The 27,096-nt window shown below is 43.4% G+C and overlaps 2 protein-coding genes across 6 annotated transcripts; one reads left to right on the top strand and one right to left on the bottom strand.

Moving 5' to 3' along the window:
• The first annotated feature begins 8,246 nt into the window (after positions 1-8,246).
• LOC131222333 (heat shock 70 kDa protein, mitochondrial-like) lies at positions 8,247-14,610 on the top strand. The gene is made up of 5 exons (XM_058217358.1): positions 8,247-8,416; positions 10,989-11,065; positions 11,225-11,303; positions 12,461-13,027; positions 13,112-14,610. The coding sequence occupies exons 1-5, from the start codon at positions 8,336-8,338 to the stop codon at positions 14,342-14,344; spliced, it is 2,037 nt and encodes a 678-aa protein (XP_058073341.1). The 5' UTR covers positions 8,247-8,335; the 3' UTR covers positions 14,345-14,610.
• A 2,642-nt stretch (positions 14,611-17,252) lies between these two features.
• Positions 17,253-22,755, bottom strand: LOC131222334 (splicing factor U2af small subunit B). 5 transcript variants are annotated; one of them, XM_058217362.1, is made up of 3 exons: positions 21,606-22,755; positions 18,706-18,764; positions 17,920-18,027 (listed from the first exon to the last, which is right to left on the bottom strand). In XM_058217362.1, the coding sequence occupies exon 1, from the start codon at positions 22,542-22,544 to the stop codon at positions 21,705-21,707; it is 840 nt and encodes a 279-aa protein (XP_058073345.1). In that variant the 5' UTR covers positions 22,545-22,755; the 3' UTR covers positions 17,920-18,027; positions 18,706-18,764; positions 21,606-21,704. The 5 variants fall into 5 exon arrangements, with proteins under 5 accessions (XP_058073346.1, XP_058073345.1, XP_058073343.1 ...); XM_058217363.1 differs by lacking the exons at positions 17,920-18,027; positions 18,706-18,764 and adding an exon at positions 17,253-17,569; XM_058217360.1 differs by lacking the exons at positions 17,920-18,027; positions 18,706-18,764 and adding an exon at positions 18,774-18,962.
• Positions 22,756-27,096: the final 4,341 nt, after the last annotated feature.

The following is a 27,096-nucleotide window of genomic DNA, read 5'->3' as shown; positions in this document are numbered from 1 at the left end:
GGTCCATAAGTACATCAAGGTGGGCCTCAATATTGGGCCTTGTATATATCAAGGTGGGCATCAATGGACGGGCCACAAATAAATCAAGATGGGCCTAATCATACATCCCAAAAATCATATTGGAGGATCATTTGGACCATACCACAAATGGCAATGAAGATAATAATTTTCATGGTTAAATAATTCACAGGGCCCACTCTGAAGTTTTATTTTCCAATCAATCTAATCATAAGGTCATGAAGACCTAGATTAAGAGGGAGAACAATTCCCCATTGATCCAGAACTTCCATGACCCAAATGGGTTTCAATGATAGACATTCAATCCTCCACTATTCTGTGGTGTGGCCCACCTAATCAAAGGGCTGGTCACATCATGGTATGGCCCGCCGTGATGTATTTGAAATCCAACCTATTCACAAGTTAACATAGTGATAGATGAAGTGAAAACCAAAAATAAAGGCTTGAGTGGAAACTGCTATGGCCTTTAGAAGTTTATATGGTGCAGGTCGCTGTCCACTATTTTAAATGGTGGGGGCCACTTGAACTTTAGATCTTACTCATTCTTGCACTCATGCCATAAAATGATATCTCAAAATGTTTGAATGGTATGGATATAACGTATGCATCATGGTGGGCCCCACCGTCCAAAAGTGGATGGTATAGAAATACATACATCAATGTGGGGCCTGCGGGCTTAGTACCAGCAAAGGAGCACCTATATAGCCGCTGTACATGCAGCTGGCTACACTAGAAAGGCAGAGGTGGGTCCCATGTAGGGCCCACCACCATGTATGTGTATATATATATATATATATATATATATATAATATAATATAATATAATATATATAATATACCAATGCCTGGACAGTTAGGGGTATCCCCACACGTGGGGGGGTGGGTCCCACCGTTCCTGGATGGTGGAGATGTCATGAGCAAGAGGTGTGGCCCACCTAAATAGATGGACGACGTGGATTGGTCCAAGGACCCTGCTGACGTACGACAGCCACATAGCTGCCTGCTGCGCGTTGCAGCTAAGGGAGTAGAGGTGGGTCCCACGTGCAGGCCACCCCCTCATACTATGTGATGTTTATATATATATATATATATATTTTTTTTGCTGGCGAGTACACCCCACTGTCAGTCCACCTACACGGCTGATGTCCAGCGTCATTGGACGCTGGCGGTATAGATACAATACAGGTATCATGGTGGGTCCCACATAGACGTGGCCCACCTATCGTATAATATATTTAAAAGTAAGAAAAAAATAAAAGAAAATGAAAAAGGAGTTAGTTGGATAGTACACTCCAGCGTCAGTTCACTTCACTGATAGCTACACCCCACTGTTCCTTATGACGTGGGCCACCTGAGTTCCATGTGCAACTGATTTTTGGGATATCTCCATGCCTAGAGGGGGCTAATCAAATGCACGGTGTGGATGTTCATCACACATCACAGTGAAGCATGTAGTGGGCCCACAGCCCTGCCCGTTTTACAAGCAGCAGGACTTGCAGCGTCCTGGACACTCGATGTCAGCGACAGGCCCCTTGGTTATATAAAGTTTGTTTTTTTTTTCCTTTCCATAGGTGGGGCCTATATCAAGACAATCCACTCCATCTACTGAATTCCATGGCTCATGACAAGCTAAATGAGCCTAATATTCGAGGTATTTTTGGTACATAGAAACATCAGGGTGGGTTTCTATGGTAGAAAACACTGTTTTCTATGCTATGGCCCACCGGATAATCGGATTAATCTCATTTTTTGAATCAACGCTTAAAATGAAATGGGGAACGAAATGGATGGCGTGGATTATATCAATACATCAAGCTGGGGCCTGCATGAGTAGCCCACCCCAAAGCTAATAAACTGATATTTTTATTTTCATCCCAACCTCCAGCGTGCGTCCAGGGAGGTTGGGCGTCAATACACTACTGTCCGTTCACACTTCAATGAGCAGCCACGTCCAATGTCCAGGGACACTGGACGGTTTGCATACAATTAAGGTGGGTCCCTCGTGAACGTGGCCGACTTGATTGGATCAACTTGATGTGTGTTTCCTCATCATCCAAACCTTCCAAGAGGAGTAGCAAAGTGGGTTGGTCCCATGTTTGGATAGCCATAGAGTCCATTTGATGGATGGTTTGGACACCCCAAGCACTCACTAAATAGGCCACAAAATAAAGGAAGGGGAGAGAGAGAGAGAGAGAGAGGAGCAGACGGTGGAGATGGGAGGGACCCCACCACTGTGGGTCCCACCATAAATGAGACCTCTAACCATCAAAATCATATAAAAATCACCTACCTATTGGCCACCTTCTTGGTTCGATGGAATGCCAAACTCCTTGGCTTCGGCTTAGACGGAGGATGATGGAAAATGGATGGTTGGATTGAGTGATAGGGAGGTGGGCCTCACATGACTTCTCTCCCATGGATGTCCTCCTCTCCCATGGTTGCTTGGGAGATGGATTTTTTTTTTTTTAAAAATGAGAGAGTGAGGAGTGGTATGTAAGAGATAAGGCATGGAAAGTATGGGTCTCTTTGACTTTTGGGATGAGAGGAATAAGCTAAGCATGGGTTTTATTAATTAGTTGGTGGGAGAGGTATGGGTGATTGATGTGATATTGGGTAGAGATTCTTTTCTTGAGATTTGTAACGCACGGCGTTTTTCTCTAACTGAACGCGGGCCCACATCTCCTGGCCAAGGTATCCCCTCGACGCGCGAGATGTGACATTGGAACCGTGACGACCGTGCGGTCGCACTGGTACAAGTCGGTCGAGTCGACTCAGATATGCAGGACTCAGCTTAGGATCGCGCGCAAACGTTGGTTATAGGTCGAGGGTTGCCGGAATTCGACCGGGAGGACCGTATGAGTATGCGGAACGGTACGGTCTAGGATACGGGTCTTACATGATCAGCCGATCAACCATAGTATAAAGATCGACACTCGACCGTGATTATATCAAATCCGATAGCACGGAGCCATCCGTCTACGGCGAATGGGGCCCACTTATTTGGGTTAACCTACTAAGGGAATGATGAGAATGGGCCTAACAAGGCCTAAGGGAAGGTCACAATGTGGGCATCCAAACATCATTGCTCATCAATGTGGACATCTAACCAACATTGCTCCCAAGGAGTAGCCTACATAGGGCCAAACATATAATGGGCCCATGGCCTTATGTACAATCACGATGTGCCTCATTTACATCACATAAGCCTCGTCATATGGACCAACATACATCTCATCAGGCCGCGAATACACAACAGGTGGGCCTCGCACCTGAGCCTCAAATATATCACAATGGGCCTCTTATGTCAAGCGGGTCACATCACATGGGCCGCATTATATGGGCTGCACTAACAGGTTTCATGTATATCAAATTGGTCACACCAATGGGCCAAATGTTTATCAAATCGGGCCCACCCCTATGTATTTTGAGACCTGACCTATTTATAAGATAACATAGAGATATATGATATGAAAACAATTATTAGATTAATTGGAAACTACCGTGGCCCTTAGAAGTTCAAACGGTGGATGTCACTGTCCACTATTTAAATGGTGGGGTCCACTTGAACTTTAGATTTGACCTGTTCTTTTGCTCACGCCATAAAATGATATTACAAGTAGTTAGACGGTATGGAAACAACACATGCATCATAGTGGGCCCCACCACCCAAACAATGGGCCGTGAAGATAAAACACATACTTCCTAGTGGGGCCTACACGTAGAATAGCAGTGGGTCCCACATAACTGGACGGTGTGGATTTTATCCACATGTACAACAGGTCCCACGGACCTAGCTGACGCCAAGGGAGCAAGAGCTGCTGGGCATGCAGCCTCAACTGATTAAAGATATAGAGGTGGGTCCCACGTAGGGCCACCCTCATATGATATAAAGTCTGTGTGTGTGTGTGTGTGTGTGTGTGTGTGTAAAATATAAAGTCAGCTGCTATATATGCAGCTTTTCTCAATTAAAAGGGAGAGGTGGGTCCACCTAGGGCCCACCATCTTACATATATATATATATATATATATATATATATATATATATATATAAAATAAAATACATACATATGATCTATGCTGACATCTAGGCCATTGGACAGCCTGGACAGTCACACGCATCAAGGAGAGCCCCACACGTGGGGGTGGGTCCCACCGTCCAAGGATGGTGGACACCACTCGTACATGATGGTGTGACCCACTCCAAATGGATGGATGGATCACGTGGGTGGATCCCATGGACCCCACCATCAGTTGACACTTCTCTGCTAGTCACCCTCACTAGGGAGCCGTACTAAGGCCTCAGCGTTGTAACGAGGTATCTCCACTCAGTCTGCCAGTTGAGCTATTAGATCTGGGTGTGGATGGATATCACGGAGGGCCCCACACGGACATAGGCCCCATCGTCCAGGGCGGTGGACTGTTTGGATAAAACACATACCCTATGGTGTGGCCCCACACGTGGGGTGGAGGGCGTGGATGGGTCCATGGACCCCACTGCCAGTTAACGCTTCACTGTTTACCACACCCCCTGTCAATCCACACTTCGCTGTTTAGCACACCCCACCACAGTACACACCTCACTGCTAGTCCACGTCCAGCGTCCCTCGACGCTGGACAGTGTGGATATGACACAGGCATCATGGTGGGCCCACTTGGACGTGGCCCACCAGATTTGGATCAATCCGATATTTGTGTTTCTCTTACATCCAAGCCCACCCAAAGGCGGTCAACAAGGTGGGCCCTACAGATGGGACAGCATGGATCATGCATCATAATGGGGTCCACAATACATGAGAGAGAGAGAGAGAGATCGGCGAGGATGGAGGGGCCCCGCCACTATAGGCCCCTCTTTGATACAAAGCCTACATCAAGGTGGGTCCCACCATAAGTGGGCCCTTACATCACAAAAATTAAAGAGATGAAGATTCAAGATCACCCACCGGCTTCTTCTTGCTCCCTTGGTTTCCTTTGCTCCTTAGCTTCGATCCTAATGGAGGAGATGAAATTTTGATGGTTGAGATGAGAGATGGGAGAGTGGGGAGGTGGGCCACACTTGTTGCTTGGGAGAGCTTGAAGAGGCTTAGACGTGGGATTGTTTTTCTTGTAGTTTGAGTTGCTTGGAAAAGATGGGAGAAATAAGAGAGAGAGAAGATGAGATGGAGTGATGGATGGGGGAGAGAGGGATGGGTGGTGTAAGAGTTTGTTGACTTTAGGGGTAAGTTGTGTAAGAAAAGTATGGGCTTGTGTAAGAACTTTTTGACTTAGGGGTTGCTTGGGAATGGGTGAAAGGTGATGTGTACTTGACATGAGATATGATGTGGTTGATTGATTGATGGGATTGATTTGACATGTTGTAGAGATTTTCTTAGGTTTTACAACACGCGGCGTTTTTTTCGAACCGAACACGGGCCCACATCTTCTGACCTGGGTATTGCCTCAGCGCGCAAGTTGCGATATCAGAACTGCGGCGACGGCGCGGTCGCAAGGGTACAGGTCTCGAGTTGAGTCGACTGTGGTTGACGGCATGCATCTCAGGGTCACGCGCAAATGTGGGATAAAGGTCAAAGGTTGCCAAAATTCGATCGGAAAGACAGCGGAAGCCTATGGAATGGTACAGTCTAGAATATGGGGCCTACAAAACGTCTACTATTGAAATAGAGGATTCGATCCGAACTATACCCAACTCGATCCGACTCGGTTTCCTTGACCGAGTTGGACTCAGTTCGGGTCAGGCCAGCAGTGTGACGGATCGAATCGAGTCAGAGGACTTAGACTCAGTCTCGGATCGAATCGAGTTCGATTTGATCATTGAAAGTTTCGAATCGAGTCGAGTTGGACCCAATCCGGTCCGACTCGACTCAATTCCCACCTCTACGGCTCTAACTGATAATAGAGATTAACTCGTTAAATTACTACCATTGAATACTTTTCTTTAAGCCTCTAATGCATTTTGGAATTATCACGCTCATTTTTTAAGTTTTATGTGGCCCCTTGACAAGTTCTTCTAAACTAGCGGCCTGATTTTTTCCATATGGATCAAATTTCCCACACGCTTGATAGTCTGACACGTGTAAGGCATGTAAAGGCGCCCGAGTGTGTGGGAGGGAAGCGGATTGGCTGGTGTACCACACACAAGCGGACGCGGATTTCCTGCTAAGGCTTTCCACAGGAAGTTTTTGCGCTGGGAACTTAGGTGGGGTCCACTGTGATGTTTGTGAGAAATCCTCTCCATCCATCCACTTTTTGAGTTCATTTTAGGACATGTTGCTAAAAATGAATCGTATCCAAAACTCAAGAGATCCGTGCTAAAGGAAAATGTGGTTAGAGAAACTCCTACCATTGAAACCTTCCCGGTTTCAAAAGTAATGTTTAGATGCCATCCATACCGTTAATAACATCATTCCTATTGGGATGAACTGAAAACAAAAATATTATCACAAATCAAAACTTCGGTGGCCCCACGAATATTTCAACTGTGGACGTTTAATTATCACATTTTAGGCTCTCTTGAGCTTTGGATAGGGTTCATTTTTGACAACATATCCTAAAATGAACTCACAAAATGGATGGACGGAGAGGATTTTACACAAACATTACATTGGCCCCACCTGGGTTCCCAGCGCAGGAACTTCCTGCGAAAATCTGCATCCCACTCCCAGTTGTATGAACGGTTCAAAGGATATCAAAGTTACATGGCCCACCGCGATGTATTTATTATATCTAAACTGTTCATATATTTTTAGAGTTCATTTTAGAGCATTACCCAAAAAATGAATCATATCTAAAGATCATCTGGACCACACCATATATAGCAGCAGAGAAAATGATTTTCACCTTTAAACAATTTGTAGGCCCAACATAACAGTTTATTTTACATCCAATCTGTTAATAAGGTCACAAATACCTGAATGAAGAGGAAAAACAAATTTCATATTGATCCAAAACTTTTGTGACCTCGGAAAGGGTTTCAATGGTAGATGTTCAATCTTCCACTGGTTTTTACAGTGTGTTCCACTTGATAATTAGATCTATCTTATTTTTAGTCTCAAGTCTTAATACGATCTCGCAGAATGAACGGACGGTTTGGATATAACACATACCTCATACACACGTAACTTGCTGACGTCACTAGAACCGATATATAGCTGGTGTGAGGTACACCAGCCAATCCGCTTCCGTGTGAGAGGCGTCCGTGCGGCCAGCAAACCTCCACAGGAGACGAGGTTTGCTCGAATAGATGTATTTTAATGTGTACATCGGAATTTCTTTCATTGCAATTTAGTTTTTTTTTTTTTTTTTTAATGACCTAAACCGTTTACGTGAAAGGGCGCCCCTTGGATGGGGGATGCCAGAATAATTTTCTCAGATTGAGTATTTCAACCCTTTGATTACATTAGGGTTACATTTACCGTACATTTTCTAAGAAAAAGGATCCAATCTCGAAATGACCGAAATAATCCAATTAAAAGGAGAATGTTGGTTTTTTATCCACCTTAAAAGTTGAAATTGATTGTATAAACGGTTTAGATGATTAGATGATAATCCAAATACAAAGGATTAAGTTCCAGTGTATCACATTTCAATACGTCAGGCTGTATTCGAGCAAACCTAAGTTAGTAGGTAGGCACGCATCTTTTCGCACGCGAACGTTGATATGGAGACGTCCGTTCCAGAATCGTCCCCAACACTTGTTTTCCACAAGCCGGTGAAATACCCAAGCATTATGGGGCCCACCATGTTGTATATATAAATCAACTCCATCCATCAGGTGGAAACCCTCATTTTAACCGTACATGCACAATATCAGCCCCTATTGTAAAAATCTGATGGCTCCTCTGCTGGGAACAACCTAAAAGCTCGTGGTGTGGCCCGCCTGAGTTTTGGACAAGGCTGAATTTTGTATATTGAATTCATCACTACGAGTTACACCTGGTTAACGGCTTTGACGACAAATACACAAATGGTAGCGCCACACACAGACCTACGGTTGACATCCCATATCAATCAATAGTTCCCTTGTTTTGTGGCCCACTTGAGCTTTGTATATGGCTAAAATTTTCAGAAAAAATCTAAAATAAAATATATAAGCTGATGGACGGAGAGGATTTTACATATTCAACATGGTGGGCCAACAAAGTTGGGGTGTTGTACGCATTTCGGGTCTGTTCTTGTTCAACTCTTCTAGAAGTTTCGTTGGGACAGCGTTAAAATGCGACTTTCCCCTTGTACAAGCTACCACGTCCTAATAAAGCTTTCAAGGGTTTAGGAAGGGGTTTTTCTCATTTCTCTGTGTTGCGTCTTCGCCGCCTCCCTCTCTAATGGCCATCGCTTCTCTACTCGTTTCCAGGCTCTGCAGATCAAAAGCAATTGCTTCTGGTGTTTCCTCTACCTTGGCGCAGGTTAGCATACGCCCTACCCTCCTTCCTTCTCTCTGTCTTGCAAATCTTTCCTTACAGGGTATTCCTGGCACCTTGGCGCAGGTTAGACATTTTGAAATGGCTCTAATCTGGTGTGAAACATCTCAGCGGTCCGCCCCAGCGGCCTGAGTGTACGGAACAAATGGCTGGCTGGAAAAAGCTTGCTTTATAAGTATATATTCGTTTCGTTCACTGTGGCCCACCTGATGATTTAACTGGCCTTTTAAAAAAAATAAAATAAAATTTCGGCCATGGTATCTGACGGTATCGCGGGCCTGATGGACAGCTCGGATCTTTCGTTCTTGGACATGATGGACGACTCGGATCAATCTTAAGAAAGATCGATCTGAGCCGTGCATCAGGTCCGCTATACTGTATAGGTTCCGTAGAGGGGCATTCTGGGGAAAATTAGAAAATCTATGGTGTCATGAAGTCAGGACACTGTAATGGAGGGTTGTGATTGGGCCCGGCTGGCCTTGTTCAAGTTCAGGTCCAGTATACTTCTCTAGCCCATGTTTGGATTGGGCCTAGTGGCCTGAGCTGGGCCGAGTCCTGAAATCTCGAGTGGGTGCTTAGCTATAGCAAACTTCCATAGGCTTGGGCCAAGACCTTATCAGCGGGCTGGGTAAATCCTTGGCGTGGGTTCTTAGCTCATGGATTGGGCCTTGACAACCCTCGGCTCGGCCCAGAGAAGCCCAGTTGCAAGCTGCAACTTGGGTTCTGGTCAACCTGAACCTGAATGACCCAACCCAAGCTTGGATTGGATTGTCAAGGTCCTTTGGTCAGTTGGGTTTGGGTTGAGCAAATTCAGGTTGGGTTAGGTTGGGTGGAGAATAATCATATGTATTTGAATTGGGTTGGGTTGAGTACAAAGGAATTCAGGTTGGGTTCAGGTTGTTCAAGTATTAGAGGACTTTGGGTCAAGTTGGGTTGCAGGTTGCGTCCGCTTGAGGTTGGGTAGGTCTCAGGTTGACCCTCAAGCCAACCCAACCTGCCTAAGTTGCACCCCTAAACACCACCTCATGCCTTGATGTATGGGCTATTATGTATCTCTGTGTATTATAAGACATTTAATTTGGTTAATGAATGTTATGAATGTGTCTGGGTTCATCATCACCACCACCACCACTAAGTCTTATTCCAAATGATTGGGCTTAATTATGCAATTCCTCATTCAACCATTCCACTCTATCATGAACCATATCCTCCGTTATGCCATAGGTCCTCTGGTCTTTTCTTACTACCTCCACCCACGTCCCTTTGGCCCTTTCCCTTTCCCTTTCCCTTTCCCTTTCCCTTTCTAGGGCCTTCAACTTGAACCGACTCACTCTTAATCATTATAGTTCTTGGTCCTTGTTGCATATGGCCAAGCTGTCAAGGTCTACTTTCCCTCATCTTATTACCAATTGGTGCTACTTTTAAGTTCCCTCGAATGCATTAATTTCTAATTGTATCCTCCGTCATCTTGCCACTCATCCATCTCAACATCCTCAGTTGAACTACACATTGTATGAGGGTTAGTATTTGCTTAACAGGCTGGTGGCATTCAGGGAACAACTGACAACAAAAGAAAGGCAATAGGCACCAACGGGCTGGGCTCAACTAGTTCAAAATTTGGGCCTGAACCAACTTCAGGTCCGCCTGTTGCCAACCCTAGGCACCAAGGTAGTTGGTTGCAACATACATTATGATGGAGTGAATAAGAGATAGGTTATTGTTCCCTAGGGCCCCTATCTGCATAGGCTGTCTAGGTCATGCTTGTACAACCCGTGTAGGTCATGGTGTCTTGCACTAGTTGTTTTATTCCTTTTTTGTCAAACACCTTGGTATAGAGAGTAGAGATGGACTGTTGCACATGTGAGGAGATGGTGGCAAATTAGCACGTATGTTCATTGACACATTTAGTACATGTAGGCCATTTGAAGATTGATGGTGGCATTTGTCGTGTGGCACATGCGCGATGCTTGCACATGGATAGTTGCACATTTGGCACATGTGACGCATGTTCGCGGAACATGGTGTTTGAGCACTAGACATGGGTTGTATGGGCTTTCCTTATCTTTATTGCAATTTTGTAGAGTCGTGTTATTCTTTCAAACAATTAAATTTTGGGGTCAGTCCACATTTTCCTCCATTCCTATGCATAACTGAGTTTGACAAAACATGGATGAGTTGTTTGCCTGGGAAGCTTGTGAAAGACATAACTTTGCTTGCATCCAAACAGCCCCTTAGAATTGACACTTGGATCGTGTTGTCCTCTAGAATGGATATTTGGTTTCTGCATTGTATGAGCTTGCATGCTTAGCTGCCTAATGGTCCACTAGGATATATTGTATTGCAAACCATTTCCTATACTTGAGTGAAGGGTGTGGATGTTTGGCATCAAATGAATCAACTGCATGATCACAAGTCTGCTGTAGTCTGTGATGGGACCAGTTCTCTATGGCTTTCAATTTGGAAGATATGGAGATTTTGGTCATGTTACGTGCATTCAAAATGAAAGACTATGGAACCATTTGATTATTTGACCTTATTGTATTGTGTTCCCTATCAGGTTTCTGGCAATGCGAAGGTATCACATGGTACATCCCTTTTGACACAAAGATGGGCAGCTGCAGCAAGGGCTTTCAGGTACAGTTCTGAACTTCTAAAGCAAGCTGGCATGTTTACTTTGATGGGTGGTTCTTTAGTTGTACTCTTTTGCTTCCTTGTTTTCTCATTTTCTTCGGTAGCAGCAGCTGATTTTTTTATTTTTTAATTTTTTTAAAAATCCATTAATGGTTGACTCAGCTCAAAACCAGCTGGAGGTGATGTTATCGGGATAGACCTGGGTACTACAAATTCATGCGTATCAGTTATGGAGGGGAAGGTATGTTTTAAGTTTTTTATGGAATGCGATAAATGTTTGTTCAAAAGAATGAGAGACATAAGGCAGATACACCGAGTGGATGACCTTCTTGATATGGTGTGTTCAATTTGAAAGTTTGAATCTCGCTTCAGCTGTTCTTATGCAGGAACAGAGTAGTTCTTCCAAATTGTCTGATAGATTGGTTTTGAACGCGAAATTGTTTGAATGAGAAGTGTGGCTTCAAATTCTTTTATTATATGGAGCAGTTCATCTAATGTTGTTGGATATGTTGGTTTTGATTCTCATGAAAAGTTTCAATGAGAAGTCCTGTTTGAGAATTCTTTTTCTAGTATCATAAATGTTTTAGAGAATCCTATTTGTGGCAATCCTTAGAAAGTTAATACCTCTTTAAAAAGGCTTGTCGATTCATATAAAAAGAAATCTGCAAGGTTATTCTTTCAAATTTAGAAAGATAATTTATTTGCCCTAAGGTATTCTCCTAAGTGTGGTTCTGGAGGTTTGGTTTATCATATTTCTAAAACTGGCTGACTCGAAGGCCGAGTCAACTCAATTCAGTGAGATTTTGAGCCTAGCCGCAGGTAAACTTGGACCTGGAAGGATTCATTGGGTCAACTTGATGACTCTGTCGACTCAACGTGACTCGAACCAAGTCGCTTGCCATGTTTGAGAGTTGTTAAAAAGAATACTAAGGGGCAATGAGGTTCAAACCCTAAACCTTTTCAAAGTAATCAGTGCTCTTTACCATGCAGCGATTCAATGCATTGCTGTTAAGTTTTCTGTATTATATTACTTATGATAAACCATTTTACAAATTTACCGTGGTGCCTTTTTTTAATGTAACAATAATAAGTATCGAGCCTAGTTGGGTCGTCTTCAAGTCAACCCGCCTACCTGAATGTCGAGTCGAGTTTTTGGGGGTTTTGAACTATGCAGTTGATATGAAATCTGGGAATGCAGAAAACGTTTTCTTGTTGTTTATATGGTTGAAAAAAACAACATTGATGAAGAATCTAAAAGCCTTTCAATCAAGTAAGATTTAAAAATAGTGAAGTCAACCTAAAGCTCTGCTGAGAGCGTAGAGGAACATCACTCCTGTTAGATACTTTTTGTAATAGCTTGATGTTCACCCAACTGAAGACCTGGACCATTTACTGCAGAACCCGAAAGTGATCGAGAATGCAGAAGGTGCAAGAACTACCCCATCTGTAGTCGCCTTTAACCAGAAGGGGGAACTCTTGGTGGGTACTCCTGCAAAGCGCCAAGCTGTCACAAATCCTACAAACACTCTGTTTGGTACCAAGCGCTTGATAGGAAGAAGGTTTGATGATGCACAAACCCAAAAGGAAATGAAGATGGTTCCTTACAGAATTGTCAAGGCTCCCAACGGTGATGCCTGGGTAGAAATGAACGGACAGCAATACTCTCCAAGCCAGATTGGTGCATTCGTCCTTACCAAAATGAAGGAGACAGCGGAGTCCTATCTTGGGAAAACTGTTTCGAAAGCCGTCATCACTGTACCAGCCTATTTCAATGACGCTCAACGACAAGCGACAAAGGATGCTGGGAGAATTGCTGGCCTGGATGTGCTGAGAATCATCAATGAGCCGACTGCAGCTGCCCTTTCTTATGGAATGAACAAGAAGGAGGGTTTGATAGCCGTCTTTGATTTGGGCGGTGGGACTTTTGATGTCTCAGTCCTTGAGATCTCCAATGGAGTTTTCGAGGTATGTATTCTTTATATTTCGCCTTGGCCTTCTGTTACTCTTGCAGCTCTCTTTATTTAGGGTGACATTTTTCACTGTTTTCAGGTTAAAGCCACAAATGGAGATACCTTCTTGGGCGGTGAGGACTTTGACAACACTTTGCTCGAGTATTTGGTGAGTGAGTTCAAGAGGACGGATTCTATTGATCTATCCAAAGACAGACTGGCCCTGCAAAGGCTAAGGGAGGCGGCGGAGAAGGCGAAGGTGGAGCTCTCCTCCACTACACAGACAGAGATAAACCTTCCTTTCATCACTGCTGATGCCTCAGGCGCCAAACACTTCAACATCACACTAACCCGCTCGAAATTCGAGATGTTGGTGAACCATTTGATAGAGAGAACCAGAAACCCCTGCAAAAGTTGTTTGAAGGACGCAGGGATATCAGTAAAAGAAGTTGATGAAGTTCTTTTAGTCGGTGGAATGACGAGGGTACCCAAGGTCCAAGCAATTGTTTCGGAGATTTTTGGGAAGTTGCCGAGCAAGGGTGTGAACCCCGATGAGGCGGTTGCCATGGGAGCTGCCATACAGGGCGGGATCCTGAGGGGTGACGTCAAGGAGCTCCTTTTGCTTGATGTCACGCCACTGTCCCTTGGTATCGAGACTTTGGGAGGGATATTCACGAGGCTTATCAACCGCAACACTACTATCCCAACCAAAAAGAGTCAGGTTTTCTCCACTGCTGCCGATAACCAGACCCAAGTTGGCGTACGCGTCTTGCAGGGCGAGCGGGAGATGGCTGCGCACAACAAGCTTCTCGGGGAGTTTGAGCTGACCGGCATTCCTCCTGCACCAAGAGGCATGCCTCAGATTGAGGTAACCTTCGACATTGATGCCAATGGCATCGTCACTGTTTCTGCGAAGGACAAGGCGACAAGCAAGGAACAGGCTATCACAATCAGATCCTCAGGTGGGCTCTCTGAGGAGGAGATCGAAAAGATGGTAAAGGAGGCAGAGCTCCATGCACAGAAGGACCAGGAGAAGAAGGAGTTGATTGATATCAGGAACACAGCAGATACCACCATTTACAGCATAGAGAAGAGCTTGAACGAATACAGGCAGAAGATCCCTGCAGAAGTTGCAACAGAGATTGAGGCTGCAATCGCTGATCTGAGGTCGGCCATGGGTGGTGAGGATGTGGACGCGATCAAGGCGAAGCTGGATGCAGCGAACAAGGCAGTGTCGAAGATAGGGGAGCATATGCAGCAGGGAGGGGGAGGGTCAGGGTCTCAAGGTGGGGACCAAACTCCTGAAGCTGAGTATAAAGAAGCTAAGATGTAGGAAGGTGAAGGTCAATTGTGTTTTCTATCTATTTAAAGGAAGTTAGGATTGTTGTTTTTTTAATCTTTGTTTTATCTTCTCCTCTATCTAAGATTCTAAGTAGGGGTGTTAAAATGCAATAGGTGTTTTAGAGCTGAGTAGCTGTATAGGCCATTGTCTCTGGGAACACTTTCTCTAGTGCTTCACAAACCACCCCCCCTTTCCTGTGCTTTGAAACGGACATTGATTGAAATTGATTGAAATGAATGATTTTTTAGGCTTCTTCATATATTTCTCCTTCCTGCTGTATTCTCAGTTTGAAAATAATGATAACTAAAGAATGTTTATTTTACAAAACAATGGCTATTGTTTTTAAGAAGTTTAAAATGTGCTTCTCAGAGGGTTTTATTATTATTATTATTATTTTTTAAAGGAATAAAGTAGTAATAATAATAATAATAATAATAATAATAATAATAATGTATTATTATTATTGGAAAGTGGAGTCTAGCTTTGTGGGGCCCACGTGTTGTGTAAGTCATCCAACCACATGTTGGCGTAGCCCACCGGTGATTCGATTGGCCTTGATTTTTTGGATTCTACCACCCATCCTGTTGTTGGATGGGGTCGTGGATGTCATACGCAGCCCCCACAATGTTCAACTCCGTATTTAGATAAAAAGACATGAGTTATTTCAGTCATTTTCATGTTTTGCAAGTTGAAATTTTAAAAGTTCGAAAGTAATACTAAATTTTGTGAAATTTTACAGGAAAGATCCACACACACGTATACATGAGAAGGTCTCAAGTCCAGCCGGTTGGACTGTTAAGTTAATGGTCCACCCAGCCAATAACTTCCAACCTTTTATGTGTCTGAGATCCAACACGTCCAATACGTTGGCCTTATCACGAGGATCTTGTGAAAAAAATATAATATATATTGATTGAGTGGACACTTCTTCTTTTTTTTGCTATTTATTAATGGCTAGAAATTGTTTTATATATTGTGGCCCCCTGATAAGTAGATAGGGATGGTTTTTTGCATTAGATGATCCTCACGGTGGGACCAACCTATTGGAAGGGTTGGATGTCACATGCACTTAATAGGTTGGATGTTATCTGCTAATTTGATTGTACTTTGTGGTCCAACCGTGATGTGTGATGGACACCCATGTCGTGCATTTTTTAATATTCCAAAACTCAGGTGGGCCTCACTGCATGAAATTATGGGAAATTATGCCTAGAACCTTTAAAAGCACTTGGTGGGGCTCACCTGAGTTTTAGAATGGGCTAAAATGCTAAATTTTAGTATGACCTCCCAACCAAGTGGGACATACACAGTGGATGGTCTAGATTTCTAAACCGCGTCTCACAGGCTGTACATACAGTCAGGAAGGTTTCAATGGGTAGGCATCCACTCTCAACTGTTGTATATGATGTGGCGCGCCTATGTCAGGAAGGTTTTTAGGCTCGCTCACCATAGAAGGGTGCATCTGATTATCTGGAATTCAGGTGGACCACACCATCTGAATTATGAAAAATCATACCTAAAAGCACTTGGGTTTTGGAATGGCTTAAAATTTGGTGTGAACTCTCGTCCCAGTAGGGCACACAATGGATGGGCTGGATGTCTAAAGCACATCTCACCGGGCTTTATATATAATCCGAAAGGTTTCAATGGGCGGGCATTCACTCTCAACTGTTGTTTGTGGTTGTCATGGATTTGGCTGGATTTTTAGGCCCATGGCTGACCACAGAAGGGTGCATCTGATTAATAGTACGGTTTGCGTATTCCTCTTATCATTTCAATTTCTAGAAATGTGGATATGAATTTATTTCTGAAAGGCTGTTGAAGGTTGGGAGGGAGCCCTGGGTACTTGATGGTTGCTTCGAACATTTTCATGGGAAAACCTCGCACCAAACTAAACGGAAGAAACTAGTGTAAGCTTTCTATATTCGAACTTACTTTTCTTGCATCTGCTTTTTTTTTTTTCCCGGTCCACGCGGGTAATATAGGAGATTTGTACCACGAAACAGGCAGGCCCTACCATGAAGGTCATCCTTTACAAATATCAGGCTCATCCATTCATTAAGTGGGCCATATGCGTCATGTTGATTAACAGCAGCAGCATCAGTTGCCCTTTTATTGCCATGGTACAACCCATCCGATAATTTTCATGCCAGGTTATAGTGGTGGGGTGTAAACATTAATCCCCATGGACAGCCTAAGTTTCTATTTTTAAGGTTATTATTATTATTATTATTATTATTTTTTTAATGTGCGAGTACATTCCCTTGGCAAGATAAATGTCCGGGTTTTTGGAAGCGGATAAGCATATACTGAGTAACTAATTACACAGCTCAACCCCTAAAATGAACTGGCAAAACAGATACATTCACCGTGGGCCCAACGGAGTTCACTCAGATAAAAGAGGTTCCGGCGTTTTCCGTTGGTCGCAGTGGGGCCAATTTCAAATTATCTAAATTTTCATGTGATGAACCCCTACCAGGGGCCAGACAATTTTCCGAAAAACCTATTGGTCGGACTTGAAGATCCAAGCCGTCCAATCTACAGGGAAGACAAATCAGGTGGTAGATCATCGTCAAAGCCACAATATTTGTTTCTTCTCTTGCATGACCTCCAAATTCAGTGGCCTTACACGTGGCGCATGTATGAGAACCAAGCGTTCACTTGCTGGGCTCTCTAGCAAAATCACACCGGTTTGTTATTCTGCTTGCGAGAACTGCAAAAAGGTCCAGACGTCACTCATTCAAGGGGCCAAAGGTCATCACAACAGCAGCTAGAATGAGCTGACTATAGCCCGACAGATGAATAATCCACAGGAGGAGGATTCTTTGTGAGTGGAGGTGGACCAGCCTGATTAAATGTGTCATTCATGCAAATTCAATTGTCCACCACAGCCCAAAACTCAAAACCTAAACTGATCCAATCGTTGGAATATAAAATGCATGGCTAAAGCTTATAGACTACGTTAAGGAAATCCTCAAAAGTCGGTATTAACCCTAAAATCCTAGTTATGGGGATTTCCTGCCCAAAATGACCCTTAATCAACACTCAAAATTCAACGGGAAAAATCTGCCAGTTGCAGGGCCAAGTGCAGATCCAGTGCTAGGAGCACGAACAGTTACTATCATTCCATGAAGCTTGAATTCAGTAGTCCATGCGGCATCAGCAATGGGGTTTCCTGTTCTTGTACACCACAAGTTAAAAGGTTGTGGGGTCTCTCTGTCATAAAACAACCTCAATGGCTCAAACTCCACCACAATGTACAATAAAAACAAAAAATTAGCAAAGGCAAGGCGTTATATAACTAACTCCAAAATATAAAAAATTCAACCATCTCCCGTTTCAAATTCAGCATTTTGGTCACATAGCGCCAAGCATCTTTCTTCATGATTCTCTGACTGAATGGTTGCCACAGTCCAATCAACCTGCTTTGTTTGTGTGGTGGCCCATCAGATCAACAGTCCCAATCACACACGTCTGACATGAGATGCATAGGCCTTTCGTAATGCACTCTGCACAATAGCATTTCTCACTCTCTCTCTGTTTTTTCTTTTTTTTAAAAAAAATAAAAATCCAGCGCATATATGATGTCATTTTCTAATTTTCCTAGTCCCTGTGCGTTCCTCATCAGCTGTCCTTCCTGCCCGCCTATGGGAGTCTGGGGTAACTTTCGGCACCTATTTGGATGCCAAAAAAATTGTCCCATAAAAGATATACAGGGCAACTAGCCATGGGAGCTCTATCTCAACACCCATATTTGCTCGGGTGATTGGGGAAGGACTGACAGCGTATCCTTGAAATCCAAATAAAAAAGGTTGAATGGACTGAGGATGCATGTTGGATAGTGGTTCATCAAGGCATGTGCATGACATAGGTTGTTTTATAAACACATATCACATGTGCCACCATCAACCTTCAAGCGCCCACAAGTTGTATGTGTCCATGTAAATGCACACATGCAGCACATGCCATCATCTATCAACCACTCCTCACTTGCGCCACCATCAATCTACAAATGGTGCACATGTGCAACATTTTCCATGCACACATGAGCAACATTGCTAGATCCTTCCCTATTCCAGACTTCCAGGGTGTTTGACAAACATGCAGATGGAATGTCCTTACATGCTATGGGACAGTACACAAGACAGCCTATCAGGGGCAAAAACTTTTCCTGCATCCAAACGGGACCTAAGGGCACAATATGCACACAACTATGTGCCAGGCTGCCAGCCCTAAGTCCCCGGCACCCGAGACCAAAAGATGGGCCAGGTGAAACCTATAACCTTAAGATCCCCCCATAGGCCTCACCCAATTTATCTGTAATGACATTAAAGAAACATAACATAGCACACCTCTGAAACCAGTTAAGAAGCTTTAGGTATTACGTTCAACTAGACTAGACCTGAAACACCTGGAAGAAGGGGAAAAAAAAAAAGTTAAAAAAATCATTGAGCTAGGGCATGATATACTTACCCCAATCATTTTTTGTACTACAGGAGCGGGTTATGACTCTGTTCCACCTTCCAGCTCGAGAAAAAACCTAATAGTCAAGTGAGATAGGACTCTATTGCAAAGGTAGTTTCATCAGGTGGGCCACAGTACCTAGATACTGTACAGACATGTAGTGCCACAAAGGAAAAGAAGATATATTATGTAAACCAAAAAAGCGCATTAGACTTCACGAGAAATGAACAAAAAACACAAGATAACGTGGGTAATAATGAGGGGCTAAGAATGTTTTGTTTTCTTCAGATCAATGAACTGTGAGTGACAGGAAAACTTCTATACTTGATAAAATAATCCTTTTTTTAAGGTAACAAAGATTTTATTAAGAGGAGCACTGAGATGGCGCAAGCTAATAACAAACTAGAATGGAAAAGAACAATCTTTAAGTCCTTCAATACTAGAGGCCCATTCAATTACAAAGTTCATTGCCCTTGGTCACACCCGCTCTACATTGCTACTAGCATTTCAGAAACACCACCTGTTTCTTTCCTCGCATATCGCCCAAAGGCACGCTGGAAGACTAAGGCTCCAAATATCCCTATCCTGCTTCTTAATTCCTACATCATGCCAAGCCAAAAGAAGACCACCAACTAACCCCGGCATAGCCCAGGAAATGTGAACACTCCTTTAAAATGCGCTCCATATTTGATGAGCAAATGGACACTAAACAAAAGGATGGGCGACTACTTCGGCATTTGACATGCACACATAAGAAAATCCTTTTTGTATAAATGGCTACTAAGAGAAATATAGCAATGCTACAGGTTCAATTTAAAGGATTCCCAAAATCAAGCTGATCACCATATCATGTAGACCATGTGTGTCAGATAATGGATGGTTTGTATAAAATGTTGAGCAAAGCATTCAACATGTTGGATGAATCCAGACAAATGCATACGTATGTGTGTTACAAAATTAAGAATGGCATGTATGTCACATAGATTTGCCATGTAGGCACATGTTCCTCGAATCCAGACACTGATCATCTAATGCATATATCAGGCCTAACCACTCGTCAAGACTGAGGTAACCAATGCACGCCCCTATTGGTACTAGTCAATCTACATTTTAGACCCACCCAATGAAGAGATGGATTTGTTTTACAAATCATCCCTGATTTTTGTCTTCAGTAGAGAGAGAGAGTGAGAGAGAGGACCTGTTGATGCAAAGAAAACAGCCGGTCTTCACTCCTCTGAAAGGAGGGCAAGGTTTACCAGCAACCACTTCTTCACTTCTTAGCATCAGAAGAAGAGTGTAGGATCGGTTTAGAAAAGACTTTAGAAGGAAGAGAGATACATGAAAACAGCCGTTCTTCACTCCTCTGCAAGGAGGGCAAGGTATAGCAGCACCCACTTCTTCACTTCTTAGCATCAGAAGAAGAGTGTAGGATCGGTTTAGAAAAGACTTTAGAAGGAAGAGAGATACATGATAGATGGTTTTGAATAGTTTTGAGATGGTGGACTTCTGATCATGGTGATGGTGAGAGAGATTGTGAGGGGAGAAATAAATTGCACACTGTTATGAACAGTTGTGAGAAAGAAAAAATAAAAAAAGAGAGGAGAAAAAAAGAAGGAAAAGAATATGAAGAAAGAGAAGTAAAGAAGTGGATGCTGCTAAACTGACGCAGCCCTCCTTACAGATAAGTGATGAAAGAGGAACTATTGTTTTGTATCATCAAGATTAGGTTTTCTGTTCCTGTCATTAGTTAATTGCCAAATGCATAAAATTAATATATACATATAATCATATAATATCATGGAATTCCTCAACATGGCCTCCATTTCCTCTTCTGCACATACCATTAGTTAAGCGGCAAATGTGTGTGTGATTATGGTCATAGAACATAGTGGGAGCATCAACCACGGCTCCAACTAGTTCATAAAGACCTGGATTTTAACAAGTGGATACTGAAAATGACAAAAACAGTGACCGCAACAAAATTGATGTAGTAGCTGAATGTAAGAATGAGACGAGGGCCCTTTCTTTTGAAAAGAATTTGAAGGTAGGCATAGCAACTAGGTGTATGGCCTCATATGTAAGGATGTCACTAGCGGCAGTACAAAGTTTCATTTGTTGTCATCAGAACACAATTCAACGTATTTCTAGAGTGCCAGTATAATGATCCTCTTTTTTATAGCCATTTCAATTTAGACAACTTAGGTGGGGAAGATAAAGACGAGTTCGGCTTCCACATGGAATCGATATGTGCACATCACTATATATTTTGAACCAATAAGCAATTCCTACAGAACAACAGGCACCCATGGATATGGATTTTACCATAAAGCAATTAAAATTTATTCTCCTAGCTTTTCATAGTAATAGCTTTGATTATCCCAACAAACTTTTATATCAGAGATTGTTTTGAGAGTAACTCCAATTTCTCTTCATCAATTGCCACATTTTCCTACAAGTTAAAGCAGAAACAGGATGGTGGGCAAATGGCAGCAATGAACATTCATGAAAAAACAGGCAGCCACCTACATGATTACCAAAAGGCAAAGCTATTTTAACTGAATAAACATATGAAAAAACATTAACTGGCTATGAAAGCATAAAATAAGATCAACAAGACCTGAAAAACCTTCAATAATCATTCTGTAGCCTGATGCTAATAACCTAACAAGAACAGTGCAAAATATCAGACATCAAAATGCTCATTCGTCTGCTGAAAAAAAAAAAAAAAAAACAACATTTTCAATGCTTGAAAAGCACATGGAAGATATTTTAAGCCACAGATAATTACCAGGGATGAGCAGAACAATACCGAAACCAGCTACAATCCGCAACGAGTCCTTTGTAAACACAAACTCCCAACAAAAGAACCAAAAGAAACCCATGCCCATCATTGATTTTGCTCTTTTTCCCTATTCCACTGTTCAATTCTAGCCCTTCGTTCTTCACTCCCTTCTCTAATGGGACTCCTGGCCCGCCTCGGGCTCCCATGCCTCCGTCTCCCACCATCGCCCTCATGTCTCCCATGCCGGCCCCCGCCCCTCCTCCCATTCCCACGGTAATCCCCGCCACGATCCCGGAAATCCCCACCCCGCCGATCCGAGTCCCTCCGGTGATGCTGCGGGCTCGAGCTCCGGCTCCGGCTCCTGCTCCCCCTCGACCTCCGGTACCTCCCGAAGAGCTTCCTCCTCAGCTCCCGGCCAATCTGCTTTACGTGCATGAAGTTGCAGTACCCGCCACGGTTGCAGCTGTTCTCCTCGAACTGGCGGCACGTGGCCTCGCGGAAGTCAGTGACGGGGGAGAAATCGACAATAATGGGGCGGCCGGAGTAGAAGCGGCCCTGGAGGGCCTGGACAGCGGCGGCGGCCTGGTCCTCCTCCTTGAACTGGACGTAAACGTTGCCGACCATGTGATCAGCGAGGTTGTCGCAGATGTTGAGGCTCTCAATCTCGCCGAACTTGGAGAGCTCCTCGAAGATGTCCTCATAGAAGTCCTCGAAATGCTCCTGGATCTTGCGGGGATCGATGGCCTGGCCCTGAGGATCGAGGCCCGGCGTGATCATATCTGGCCGTTGGTACATGTTGGACAGAAGAATGGTGGGGCTGATGGTGGGCCGATTGTGGAGGCGGGAGCAGCGGTCCCCGTGCCTGCAAGCACCGATCTTGAAGTAGAAAGGGCAATTCACACGGTCCTTCTCCGTACCGAAGATCGACGCTAGGTGCTCCGCCATGCCTCTCAGAAAACCCTAGCTAACTAGCTCTTCGACGAAACGAAACCTTAGATTGCAAGAACTTGGCGATTTTTAGAAACCCTAGGTTTTGAAATCCCGAGAGGCGCTAGGGTTTCGGGAAAGAGAAGAAACCCTAGATTGAGAGAGAGAGAGAGAGAGAGAGAGAGAGAGGGAGGGAGATTTAGGGTTTCGCCATTGGTGGTCGGTTGAGTGGGGAGTGGCTTCTCTTTTCTATATTTTTCGAGTTTTGACATTTATCACCCTCACTGTTTGCTATACTCCAAGTAACCCCCTCTTTTTGGTATTGCCAAATAACAGCTTCCTATTTTTACATTCGTCGTTGGTGTTGACTTTTAAACAGGACTGTCCAATGATAAATTTGCCCTTTATTTGGTAAGTACGGAGAAATTTTCATTATACACCTAAAAAAAATGAAAAGGTTACCAACACCCTTTCGGCAATTTTGATCCACATTTAAACATTTGAAATCGAATGTTGTGAATGGTCCATCATTGGACGGTCTAGATCATGTGCTCGTGTCGGAGTTTACGTAGCCAGCTGCTTGCATCTCTTCCAAAATAAAAATCTCTCATCTCATGTGGTCATTAATTAAAGCTAATAATCAATTATGTTATTGATCGTGAACTCTGACAAAAGTCAAAAGACGAGGTGTTTTTAAGATTGTATTGGAAAAAAAATAAAATGATATTAGTAAATGAGTTCGGATCTATTGTTTATGATAAATAGGGATTTCCTGTTTCATGCGTGAGTGGGCCACGTCATCACTGAGTGCTGCATTAGCATTAAATGGACGCAGCATCGGTAGCAAGGTGGGTACTGACAATGCTACGTGGGCCCCGCAGATAGCTGCATTAGCATTAAATGGACGCAGCATCGGTAACAAGGTGGGTACTGACACATGCGCACCTTTGTACACGTGCCATGGGTGTCTAATCTGAACGGTCCATGTGATGCGGAATCCCATAAAACCTCATAGTGCAAATTTTCACCCCGATCTAATATTCCAGTGGGCCATAGCAAAGAAAAATGCAAATCAAGGGAGGAAACTGTTTTCATTTTTCATGGCCCATCAAAGTTTGAGATCAAAGTAAAACTTGGGCCCTGGGGGTTTCAGGAGGTGCTGCTTCACATGAACGGTTCAGATTTTGGATCCACATCACGTATGATAGGTTCTCAAAAAAGTTCGTACGTAGTACGTACGAACCGGTTCGCAGGTGAGCGTTTCCCTATATATATATATATATATTAAATGATATTATCAAGATATACTTAAAAAGGGAAAAGGTACCATGCGACTCGACCTCACTATTAGCTCCCGTGAGGTCGAGCTGTGTGGGCCCCACCGTAATGCATGTTGACCATCAACACCGTGTATTTGATGGGTATCTTCTAAATTATGGGATATTCCAAAAATCAACCATATACGGAACTTAGGTGGGCCATACCATCTAAAATCATGTGAAACACCGTTAAAACATATAAAAGCACTTGGTGGGACGCACCTAAGTTTTGAATGCTGCTTAAACTTGGTCTTAACACTTATGCAAGTGTGACACACATAATGAATGGGCTGGATTTGCAAACCACATCTCGATAGGCTTAAAAAACTGATTATGAATGTTTTAATGGTGCACGGCCCCTCCCCACTTCTATATGTAGTGTGGCCCACACAAGTCACAGATTGACTTGATTTTTGAGGCCTAGGCCCATGATGGAATGGTGCATCTGACTGATGGGTTAGATGTTCAAAACGCTTCAAGATGGGGCCCACACAGCTCGACCTCATGGGAAAGACTCATGAGGTCGAGCGCATGGTACCTTTTCCATATATATATATATATATATGGAAAAGGTTCAATACGATTGAGCTCATGGGAACTTCCCATGAGATCGAGCTGTGTGGGCTCACCATGATGTGTGTTGAACATCCTACCCCATTAGTCAGATGCACCATTCCATGGTGGGCCTGGGGCTTAAAAATCAAGTCAACACGTGACTTATGTGGGCCACACCACAAACAAAACTTGAGAGGGGTTACCCTCCATTAAAACATTCATAATCATTTGTTGGGCCCACTGAGATGTGGTTCACAAATCCAGCCCATCCATTATGTGTGTCCCACTTGGATCAGGGGTTAGACCAAGTTTCAGATGCATCCAAATTTCAAGTGGGCCCCACCAAGTGCTTTTATATGTTTTAGGCATCTCTTCACATAATTTTAGATGGTATAGCCCACCTGAGTTCCGTATACTGCTGATTTTTGGGATATCCCATAATTTAAAGGGCACCCATCAAATGCATAGTTTTGATGGTTGACACGCATCACAGTGGGCCCACACTGTTCGATCTCTTGGGAAGTTCCCATGAGCTCGACCATATAGAACCTTTTCCCATATATGTGTGTGTGTTATCGGAGCCAGCCATCTATTTTTCCATATCATTATAGAGCATAATATCAAAAGTGAGGGAGATCCAAATCCCGAGTGGACCACACCACAAGAAAACAATGGAGATTGAATGCCAACCATTAAAAACTTCGTAGGGTTTAGTGTAATGTTTATCTGCATCCAACCTGTTGATTAGGTCACGCACCCCTAGATGAGGAGAAAACACAATTATAAGCTTAATTGAAAACTTTTGTGGCCTATAAGAAGATTTTAAATGTGATCACCACTCTTTATTGTGGTGTGGTACATATGAGATTTGGATCTGCCTAAGTTTAGGGATGACAACAGAGAATAGTCATAAAAAATGAATGGATGGCATGGATAGGATGCACACATCATGTCGGGGCCCACAGAGAACTATCAGTAGCTACCTCACAGTGGATAGGCTAAAATGCTGATAGTGACAATGTGGCCCCACCACAATGCAGTATAACAGAAAATTTCTATTTAACACAAACAAAGGATCCATTCCCTTACTAAAAGGACATGAGAGTTTTTTTTTAAAACATCTAGCAAACCGAAAGGGTGTTACATGTCAAGAACCGTTATTTTCTTTTTATCAAAGTAAGCACTTTGCTGGTGTGCCCCACGCCCACCACATGAGTGTTAAGATAAAGGGACCCACCTTATATGGGCCATAGGGAAAGGATACCGATGTTGGAGAATATTTTAAGTGTGATGGATAGCAAGAGATATCATAAGGGCCACATTTTGCTACCTGGCCCAAGTTGTAGATGAAACTTTTGAAATGCACATTTCTCCTTTAGTTATTAATTATTTTATTGGGTATTGTTAGCAACACTTCTAAATCTTTTAATTCACACCTGAATGTCTAATTAACATGAACTGTCTATTCTTTTATACAACAAAGGACAAGCCAAAGTACAAAAATCAGGCCAAAACTAATAAATCCTAGACATTTGATAAATAGAATAAAAAATAGACAATCAAAATTAAGCAGAAAAACAAAATAAGTCTTAATCATTATTTTGAAACATATCCAATATATCCTGCTATGTTGTTTATGATTCCAAAGGAATAGTTTATTCCATGATTCTAATAAATTGGTCATATTAAGGGTTAGGGTTATCTGATTGACATGATTCTTGTACCATGCTTTGCTCCCAATGGTGGTATTGAATGACTACCGTTTGATGATTGGTGTCCGCATGGTATTCACAAGGTGGATGTTGACTGGAGACCCAGTGACTCGACTCAGCAGGGTCATTTTGAAGTGTGTGTTTTATCTATGCCACAGTTTATTTTGCCATATCATTTTAGGGCACGGTCCCAAAAATAAGGCAGATTGAAAATTCAAGTAAAGCACATCACAAGAAACAGTAGGGATAATGACACCCACCATTGGAACCTTCCTAGGGTCACTATGATGTGTATTTGCCATCAGCATGATCATAAGGACATGCAGACCTCGTTTTTTTTTTACTCGCACCCACCCACACACAAACCACACATGGTGGGCCCCAACCGATCAATGAGAGAGATGGTAGGATCTCTTTCCATGGACATTCTCTGGGGTGATGTTGGGAAGAAAGGCTGCAGACTGGAGCCAGAGAAAAACACTTGTAGGGTCATAACGACTCACCACTATAGTTGAAACAGTGGTGCATGCGGCTGTGTTGGTCCATATCATAAGCTATGGCAGTGGCCTGTTGTAATTAAGGCTATTGCAACTTGGGTTTGGATCAACTGGAACCCAAGTTAGGGTCGGGTTGTGCAGGTCCTCAGGTTGGTTCAGGTCAAGTAAATTAGGATCAGGTTAGGTCGGTGTAGGTAATAAATAAATGCATTTGGGTCAAGAGTGCAGAGGGCTTTAGGTTGGGAACGTCAAGTTGGAATTCCAGTGGGGTTCGGGTTGGGCTAACGTTGACCCTCAGTCGAACCCAATTATGGGTGGCAATGGGCCTTGAGCCCACCCAATCCAATGAGTCTGACCCAGCCGTCGACTGGTCTTGGACCTTCTAGGTAGGTCCGTTAGATCAGGCTTAGACCTCGTATGCATGGCCTGATTAATTTTCGGGTCGGGCTTGGCTCAAGTAATTTTAGCCTGACCCCAACCCTGCCCA

This window comes from Magnolia sinica, chromosome 13, assembly GCF_029962835.1.
Source record: "Magnolia sinica isolate HGM2019 chromosome 13, MsV1, whole genome shotgun sequence".
In the NCBI taxonomy this organism is placed as follows: domain Eukaryota; kingdom Viridiplantae; phylum Streptophyta; class Magnoliopsida; order Magnoliales; family Magnoliaceae; genus Magnolia; species Magnolia sinica.
The sequence above is the reverse complement of the archived record's forward strand: the minus strand, read 5'-3'. Positions and strand labels throughout refer to the sequence as shown.

Excerpts from the sequence above, each read along its gene's own strand:
- LOC131222333 (XM_058217358.1), top strand. The coding sequence starts at position 8,336 with ATGGCCATCGCTTCTCTACTCGTTTCCAGGCTCTGCAGATCAAAAGCA. Across the intron at positions 11,304-12,460 it reads TATCAGTTATGGAGGGGAAG|AACCCGAAAGTGATCGAGAA; the intron begins GTATGTTTTAAG and ends CATTTACTGCAG. Across the intron at positions 13,028-13,111 it reads TCTCCAATGGAGTTTTCGAG|GTTAAAGCCACAAATGGAGA; the intron begins GTATGTATTCTT and ends CACTGTTTTCAG.
- LOC131222334 (XM_058217363.1), bottom strand. The coding sequence starts at position 22,544 with ATGGCGGAGCACCTAGCGTCGATCTTCGGTACGGAGAAGGACCGTGTG.